The sequence below is a fragment of the Eleginops maclovinus genome, chromosome 18 (genome assembly GCF_036324505.1).
Source record: "Eleginops maclovinus isolate JMC-PN-2008 ecotype Puerto Natales chromosome 18, JC_Emac_rtc_rv5, whole genome shotgun sequence".
NCBI classification, from domain to species: Eukaryota; Metazoa; Chordata; class Actinopteri; order Perciformes; family Eleginopidae; genus Eleginops; species Eleginops maclovinus.
In genome coordinates, this window is record NC_086366.1 from 3,499,012 (window position 1) to 3,508,426 (window position 9,415).

At 41.5% G+C, this 9,415-nt stretch overlaps 1 protein-coding gene across 1 annotated transcript; it reads right to left on the minus strand.

The window, feature by feature from the left end:
• Positions 1-326: 326 nt before the first annotated feature.
• Positions 327-6,112, minus strand: mrps22 (mitochondrial ribosomal protein S22). Its single transcript, XM_063906279.1, has 8 exons — positions 5,961-6,112; positions 4,913-5,070; positions 4,648-4,812; positions 3,453-3,596; positions 2,795-2,878; positions 2,041-2,186; positions 1,536-1,644; positions 327-717 (listed from the first exon to the last, which is right to left on the minus strand). Exons 1-8 carry the CDS (start codon positions 6,085-6,087, stop codon positions 625-627), a joined length of 1,026 nt encoding a protein of 341 aa, XP_063762349.1. The 5' UTR covers positions 6,088-6,112; the 3' UTR covers positions 327-624.
• Positions 6,113-9,415: the final 3,303 nt, after the last annotated feature.

Here is a 9,415-nt window from a genome sequence, read left to right on the forward strand (position 1 = left end):
TTAGTGCATGTAAATGGTCTGCAAAGGCTCAAATCCCTGTGTTCCCTCCATTGGACTCATTTGTTTACTTCAGTAGTGACATCACTAGGTAACACTTGTGCTTCTATTGGCTGAAGCTCCAACACATTGAACGTGATAGGCTAAGGGGTGGGACATCTCCAAGCGGTTGACCAATCACAACAGAGCCGGCCAGCTAACCAATCAGACTCGGCTCTGGTTTCAGACAGAGGGTCAAAAGAGGCACTGCTGCAGCACAGGCAGTATGAAAAAAATAAATAGCTTTTTGAATATTTAAGTAGAGGCACTAAATAATAAAACCGAGTCACTTTAGTACAAAGATCTTTATTTTTTATTTACATCATTTGACTTTAACCCGTCAGGTTAGACTCATATTTCAAGACAAACAGACACACTTTTTCCCATGGATAAATGACTAACTGCATCTTCATCAGTTTCAAAGCTAACACTCAAAGTCCAGAGTAGCTCTGCTTTAAGTCGAGGATCACATACTGCCCTTGAACCCAAACACTAAGCTGTGAGATGAAGTTCTCAGAATCCCTATGGTTATGGATATCATTCGTCATGAGGATGGATTTGTATATTTCTGTCTATCCAGTGGTGCGGTCAGGCGCTGGAGCTCTCGGCAGCCATCTGTTCATGTGCCTGCAGGGCCAGTTCGATGTAGCCCGACCTCTGCGACTCCTTCTGGGCATAAATCTGCAAGCACAAGGGTCAGGGGTCAGCGAAAGAGGCGAGGAAGGTCAGACCAATTACTTTGAGTTTGTGGTAGTGCCTTAAGTGTAGAATTATAGCCAATGAGCCCCTGGTAAACTCTCCTGCTGTAAAAAGACGTAGCAAACCACAACTTTAAAACTGAATTACTGACTGCTGCTAGAGCTTTCATTTGGATGAATCCATGGATTTGTGTCGTTTAATACAATCCTTTCCACCTTCATTTGACTCACACAAATAGACAAAAAGAGAGAGTTTTTGAGCAATTTCTCTCTGAATAAATGACTCCCTTTGTGCATAATACAATAAAGTTGAAAGCTAACTCTCTGGTGCAAAAAAACCCTCTAAAATCACATAGTTAATTAATTTAGTGGCAGACTGAAATGAGCGGTCAAGCATGACTAAACGAGAGGCCGTGCGTGACAGCGACTGTAGCGGACACGTCTCCTGCTGCTAACCCTTCACATTAAATGGCTGTCATTCCCAATGTCCCCCCCCCTCTGCTTCAAGGCCGAGGGCCCATGAGCGCTAATAAGACCTGATGTGTCCGGGGGTTGGCCCCACAGTTCCCACGCCGGAGACAAACCCAAACCCTCTCACGGAGGAAACTTAAGATGAGACGGCCTTCACTTGACCCCTCAGAGCTACACTGACTCCTGATTTACTCAGAGAACCTGAGGGACACGACTTATGTGACCTGGGTAATTTCTGGATCAAATGGCAACACGTAACATGCACACGGTCGAGTAAACACGAGGGTAAAGTGGAGGTACGAGTCAGCAGATATTCCCAGTTGCTCTCACCTTCAGCAGGTCGGCGCCACAGGCCTCCTGGCTGGCAGCTTCCTGCGCTGACTCGCTGTGAGGGTGCACCATGTGGAACAGAGACACGAGGCTCACCGCATCCTCAAGCCTGGAAACACACACACACACACACACACACACACACACACACACACACACACACTAGGCTACAGATCTTTGCCAGCAGGTACAGAAGCTGGTGTGACGACAGTTGCTGCTTTCATTTTCATGTCTTGCTTCTACATGAGTTTTGCTAGAGAGTTGTGCAGGAATGAGTCTTAAAACCTAGAAATTATTTAGCATTTTGCCACTTTTGGTTCCCTTGAGCAAATTAGCCCTTTTGATGCTAACTTCCGGGTTGGCCTTGAACCCCTCTGTTTCAAAAATAAATAAGGAATAAATACAATGAACCACATCATATACATTAGATCACCCACCCTGGTGTGACCTGGTACCAACAGAGCTTTATAAACTCTGTATCATCTGTGCATTGACTCTAACTCACTGCTCTCTCTTCAGCATGTCCACGATGAGCCCGTCCACCCGGCGATTGTTGAGCAGGTACCAGGTCATGCCCCCGAAGTGTCGGGTGGAGCGCAGCAGATCGTATTTGCCGTGCTTATCCAGGTCCTCATAGGTGGTTGTGTGTACCTACACACAAGGAATATATCAAATCAAACATCTCATTTATGTAGCTGCATGTAAGTCTCATAAAGGCTTTACAGTGTGTTTAGTCTACGGAACCCTCTGCCCTGGGACTCTTGCAGCACACTTTGGGAAAAACTCCCAAAGAAACCCATAATTTATTGGAACAAATTGAAGTATACACACTGCAAAAAGAACCCCACTCTTATTTTAGTGCATCAAGCAAACAAATCTGACACTGGGGTAAGCCGGTTTTGCTTTGCTAGTGTTGCTCATTTGCAATATCCACCTTTTAGATTACAAACTGACATTTTATTTGGTAAAGACCCTCAAAAAAATCCCCCAATCATCATACCTTCAAATATAATGAATCAAATTGCATTATCAGTGAAAATATTAATTAAAATAAACTGTTCAGCCAGCCCCTGTATGTTGTAGATAAATCAACACAATGCCTTTCACATCCAATTTAAACCTATGAATACACTCTTGTGTCAGGTGACCCAAAGAAAACACAGTGCTGACTGTGCACATTTCATGGTCTAACAGGGCATCCACAGTCCGCAGATATCAGTGCTGCCGGTGATCAGGTCAGAATAACAGGCTCCTCTCACCCTGATGAAGTCTGAGGAGTCGGGTTCAAATTGGACGAGACACAAGTCCAACACATCCTCGTGGCGGTCCTGAGAAAACACCATCTGATATAGAGAGAGAGAGAGAGAGAGAGAGAGAGAGACGAATGAATGGGTCAGAAAGCGGAGGAATGAAAGCCTCTCACACACACAGGTGTTCTCACTTATTTTGTCTGATTAGATCTTGTTCAGGACCATAATGCTGTTCACAGACCCCACCTGGAACCAGGAGAAACAGCTCTTGTCTTCATCATTGAGCGTGCACTTTAGAGTTACAGTAAGTTTTAGGTTTGTGGGGTATACTTTAGTTCTCTTTGTCATGCAAGCATCAAATCCTGGTTTCAGAAACCTGTTTTGGTTCTTATCTAAGTGAGGAGAAAGCTGAATAACCTAAGTTTGGATTAGAAACATGGTTGTTACCGAATAGAACTTTAAAAAAGCGTAATCAAGACGAATGTTGGATCTGACACCGGTAAAAATTCAGACCTTTTTCAAAGTATGTCGCTGTTAATCAAAGCATGTGCTGGAGTCACACATTTCCACCAAACTCCAATTCCTACTGTTGTTGCTTTAATGCTAGTCTTTATGTCACCACAGGAAAGACTTCACTCTCAAGTGAATCACACTTTGCTATCCTTACCTTGAGGTTCTCCTCCTTGAAGATGAGAGGCGGTGAGAGCTTGCGGCCCTCCTTGGGGAAGTAGACCTGAATGAGCCGGTCTCTCTCCTCCCATGATGCCTTCCTAAGGACCCCGTTTGGCTCCCGTACAACAACAAACCTCTCCTGGAGGGGGGGGAAACAAAGCATGTATGGTTTATAGGGATACGATTGAGCAATGACAGTCAGTTCACACCGTACAACAATTTCATCCAAAATACATTTAAATTGAATCATATCAAAGGATAGAAAAGAGAAATTCAAGACAAAAAAACAACACTTGTTGGGGGTGATACTTCCTAAACTAATATTCTGATTTAAAAAAGGTTCATTTTGCAATCTTCCTCAACTTGTGTGTTAATTGTATATAACTCAACACACTTCTGTACGGTTATTTGAGCCACACACAGCTTTTAACCAGGTGTTAAATCTGAACTGGAAACATTTGCTGCTCTTTCAATTTGACCTTGGCTTCAAAAGCAGTGGCTCAGTCAGTAGGGGCTTGGACTGGGAATCGTAGGGTCGCCGGTTCAAGACCCCGAACAGACTTGAAATATGGAAAGTGGACTGCTACTTGGAGAAGTCCCAGTTCACCTCCTAGGCCCTGCTGTGGTGCCCTTGAGCAAGGCACCGGACACCTCCAACCCCCCCTCCCCATTGCTCCCCGGGCGCTGCACGATAGATGCCCACTGCTCCTAGTACTAGGATGGGTTAAATGCAGAGGACTAATTTCACTATACTGACTAACTGTGGGATGTTTCAAGATCCCAAATCTAACACAAATGCACCCAAAATGTTTTATTTGAAAACCAATTGCAGTTCTTATAAACTGCACATATTTCATCAGGCACTTTGAGTCAATATGCTGGCACTTCTTATGTTTATATAATACATTTTTTAAATGTTGTATCTTTATTGGACATTTTATATCATTTATTTTTTCTTTAATTTCACCTTTTTACTGCTTTTTTTCTGATTCTGAGTCGCATTTTTGTACCAATTTATTTATATATTTAACTTGTAAACATTTTTATAACTATATGATCATTTTTAAAATATGATAATTATTTGCTCCATTTTTACAACCATTCATCTTACTGTGTTTATGTATGCACCAAAGCAAATGCCTTCTATTTCTCAGCAATAAACCTGACCCTGACCCTGACCACGTGCCTACCCTGTGTGGGATGCTGAAACTGATGTCTGTGAAGACGTATTTGGCGGTGTCCATGCCATCCAGGATCTTGTCCTCAGACAGCACGTCGTCGATGGGCTTCCTCTCCAGCAGGACGGGGGGCATCTGCAGCAACTTCTTCGCCTGCTGTTTGGCTAACTCAACCGCCTGAAAACACACACACACAGTTTAGAATAAAACATGTGTTACTGTGATGTGTGGGTGAGAGAGACGCAAAGAGATATTATGGTTTATTTGAAAAAGGCACCTCCTCCAGTTGCTCGTCAGTCATGAGTTTATATGTGGGCGGCTTCAGCTCCTGTTTGATGGGTCGGAACACTTTCTCCAGGTCCAGGCCTGTTATCCTGGTGAGGACGTCCTGCACAGCTGGATCTGTGAACTGGGGCGTTGCATGGTCTGAAAGGGCTATGGAAAAAGTTCCACAAGTTAAGCACTCAATGTTACTTATCTATCTGGTAAAGCTGCTGACATGTCGCCTTGCTATGACGAGATACCTTCACAAAAGATGATCAATCTTTTAACTTGTGGAAAAAGAACACAGACCAGAGTCCATGCTGCCATCTTTAACAGTAATCTTTGGTGTCTGCCATGTTATGCTCATTTTCAGGTTCATATGTTGTGTCTCTACTGGGACATGTCTCCACGCTTTAATGATCAAAAAGCTCTTTATGTTTCTCATACTGCCTGTGCTGCAGCACCTCTTTTCACCCTCTGTCTGAAACCAGAGCCCAGTCTGCTCTGATTGGTTAGGTGGCCGACTCCGTTGTGATTGGTCAACTGCTTAGATATGTCCTGGCCCTTAGCCTATCACGTACAATGTGTTGGAGCTCTAGCCGATAGAAAAGAGAGGCGTTTCAATTTCAATTAATTTCACATTGTTTTCTAGTTTATCTTATTCGATTTGACTTGACCTTTGAATCGTTAAATCATCCTTCGTTGAAATGAATGTTGCTAACTGTTGCTAACTGTTGCTAACGGTTGTTAACGGTTGTTAACGGTTGTAATGTCATGGTAACGCTATGGGCAGCTAGCAGTTAAACCATTCATATTAGACTTTACTGCAAAGCTATCAACACTACATCAACTAAAGTAATGCCGAATTCATAAAAATAACGTAATACTTCTTGTTAAATACATTAAAAACCCTTCAACACGTTATTTGTTTGAAAATAATAATAGGCTATCTTAAACTGTCCGATTTGCTAAGCGAGTTTGACACTGAAGCTAACGAAACAGGCCACAAGGTCAGTGTTTTATTAAGGAAAATATATCAGTCTTAGTTACAATAAACATACCGTTATCTTGTGTTCCACTACAAAGCGTCCTGACGGTACACCTGACCAACATTTGCTTGCTTTTTTGGACATTTTTCACCCAGGAGTTGGTACGAAATAAGCACCGTGCTGTACCGAGCGCCGCCATGTTTGTTATTACCTCACTGAGGCGACACGACCTTTCAACTGCAAACCCCAAAGTGCTGCTGGGATATGTAGTCTTTTATCGTATGTATGCTTGGTCCAGACATTTCATTTGTTTATTTTTCTTTCCCACGGCCTATCGTGGACCATTTCATCAACAATTGTGCAATAGACAAAATAAGCAGAGAAAGAAGCAAAGGAGGTTTGTGTTTTGGTCCTGGTGGGAGTTACTTCTGTTTAAATTATAAGGAAAGGTCCTTGGACAACATAAGAAAACAAACATCTCTGTGTAGGCATTGTTGTGTGAAAAAATGTCAAACATACGCAAAAAAACAACTGTAACTAACAACAGAAATGTATTGAAATGCTTTTTTTTAATCATATGGCAAAAAACTTTTGAAATTGAAATTATTTTTTAAAACATTTTTAGTATTATAATTCTGTGTTGGTAAATCTTCCTGTAACAACCAATGAAATTCAAACATCAAAAAGGCCAAACATTGGGAAAAAAATGTTCTAACAGGAATATAATTATATCAAAATGCAATTTGAGTTTATGAACTTTTATTTTAAAAACTGAGAAATTATAATTGTTTTAGCGTTATTTTGATTTGGTAGATATTCATTAATATTTTGGGGTTATTGCAACTCACTACCATTACATATCGTATAATATTACAAGAAAAGGTTTTAAAAAATGCTATTTTCAACACCAGATGGCACTATGTTACCAAATATCCTGAAAACCTGCAACGCCTGCACAGGTTGATCACCATGAGAGCATATACTCTTGCTCTTACTGAGGACAGTAAAAGATAATACTCATGTTTTATGTTTATATCACAGTCTCACTTGTGTCTATCTCCGTCCTGCCTCATCTCTGTGTAGCCTACACACATTCCTCACTTGTCATTACAGTGTGTTCCTGGATTGGCTGATAACTTTAAAATCTGTCTGGATGATAGGAACCCTGCGAGCCTAAAAAACATGTGATGTTCATCAGCAGTAGCAGTTGTGAAGAAGGGAAGGGAGAGATGTTTCACACATTATGTTTGCCATAATGAAGAGAACATGTCAGCTCACTGATGAGTTTCAAAGAGGTCATAGTATACTCCCATTCAGCTTCATATTTGGTTTAGGGCCTCTGCTGTCTCCATGCTTTAATATTCAAAAAGGTCTTTATTGTTCTCATACTGCCTGTGCTGCAGCACCTCTCTTCACCCTCTGTCTGAAACCAGAGCCCGGTCTGCTCTTATTGGTTTGCTGGCCGGCTCTGTTTTGATTGGTCAACAACTTAGAGATGTCCCGCCCCCTCCCTCCTATCAAGTACAATTTATTGGAGCGCTAGCCAATAGAAGCGTGATTGTCACATAGTGATGTCCCTATGTTAAGGAAGTAAACAAAGGAGGCTTTTCAGGCATGTGGGGGGGGGGGGGGGTTGTGGAGGGAACACAGAGATTTTAGCCTTGCAGACCATTTACATGCACTAAAACCTATATAACACACTACAGGAGAGCGAAACCTAAAAAAGCACAATATGCAAGTAGCTTTTTTTGTCTTCTTCAGTTTGTCCCCCCCCCCCTCGCCTGTTATCTACATGAGTTAATAACTGCATATCTTTGTTCAGTGTGCAGTATTGCCGTTAGGATGCAGACAACATCATATATGTACTGTGAGGAGCGCTCTGTGTTTTCGCTGTGTTTACTTTTAAAACACAGACTGAATTGGAACCTTTTAACTGCGTCACCACGGAGTCCAGCAGTGCACCTTTCAGACCTGAACCCACGAGAAGACGTCCATCAAGTTATCCCAACTACTCTCACACATCAGCGGTAAGAGAAACAACATTTCTGCAGCTTTCTATGTGATGGTCTGTAGTTTACGAGAGCGTATCGTTTGGATTAAATTGACTCTTTAAAACTTATGTTGATATTTAATGAAAGTAGAGTTTGTTGTTTTGTATAAAATGGCAACTGGTAGTGAAATGCATGACCTGCTGACTCTGCACGAGTAAGACTGACTTATCGTCTCTATTAATGTTTAAAGTATATATCACTACCTCATTTTAAAGCTGCATTTATTCAAACTAAAGCACAACAAGATATGTCTTTATTATTTGTCGGATGTGCAAGTGTCTAACTGGATGGACTCTATCTCTCTTCAAGCTCTGTGGTAGTGATTGATTTGTCAAATTTGAATTCCTGTAAATGGTAAATAAGTTTTAACGTAATTCCAGTTATTGCAGATGGCTGATCATCAGGTTACAAGCAGCAGAATGAATTCATCAGCAGAGGTATCCTGGTTAAACACTACCTCTGTTGATTAGATGTTTTGCTTTATAGAAAGAGACCTGCGAAAAACCCAGATAGACTTCATGATGAACATCAGTCTACCCACAGGTTACACACTGGAAAAAAAACCTACTCCTGTGACCAGTGGGAGAAAAGTTTCAGGATGTCACGTGATTTGAAGCGCCACCAGTGAAACCACACTGGAGAAAAACCCCACTCCTGGGACCAGTGTGAGAAGAGCTTTAGAGAATCAGACTGCTTCAGGATCACCGTACCGCCTCTTATCTTATCTTGTTGGAGTAAACCTTCACCAGTGCACTGAGACTGTTCAGAGACTGTGAGGTGGACTTCTTGACTCAACGTTAAAAGATGTCGTGTAGATTTTAAAAGTTGATCAAATGTTTTCAATAATATTCATATGCGTGCACTTCTGTTGTCAACTTGTCCTTTTTCAACATTAAAAACACACACAGAGCTCCCTAAAGAACAAGGCACCACAGAAACTCAAATATAAGAATGATCTATCTGTGTTGTAATTCAACAGCCCGTTAAAGCCTCTCTCTAACCGTGTGTATAGAGCCTTCAGCCTCATATAAGCTGGATAGAGCATCCCGTTGAACCATAAACTACAACCGCTGCCTGACGGAACTCAATCAGGCCATTTTACCATCAGGAAAGAGGTTCCACAGGGGTCTGTCCTCGGGCCATTCATGTTTACAGTAGATATACATCATTCTTTCCAGTCGATAGTTTAACGTCAATGTTTTTGCTGATTCTGTCGCTTTATCACAACCCTTAAATCAGTGCCAACAGCTAGACAAATGTCTATGAGTTATATAAAGTAAACATCCTTAGAAACCTTCAGAATATAGAAAGAAATACAACTTGAAAAGGCTTCTGAAGGGAAAATGTCTTGCTCTATTGTTAAGAAATGACCATTAATGATATGTATTGTAAAATTCCATAGTCTTCATTTCACAAGACACTTCCGGTAAATACAGTTTTAATAAGTTACATTAAGAGAAATATCTGGTGTATTGT

Excerpts from the sequence above, each read along its gene's own strand:
- mrps22 (XM_063906279.1), bottom strand. The coding sequence starts at position 6,087 with ATGGCGGCGCTCGGTACAGCACGGTGCTTATTTCGTACCAACTCCTGG. Across the intron at positions 1,645-2,040 it reads GACATGCTGAAGAGAGAGCA|GCTTGAGGATGCGGTGAGCC; the intron begins GTGAGTTAGAGT and ends GTGTGTTTCCAG. Across the intron at positions 718-1,535 it reads GTGGCGCCGACCTGCTGAAG|ATTTATGCCCAGAAGGAGTC; the intron begins GTGAGAGCAACT and ends TTGTGCTTGCAG.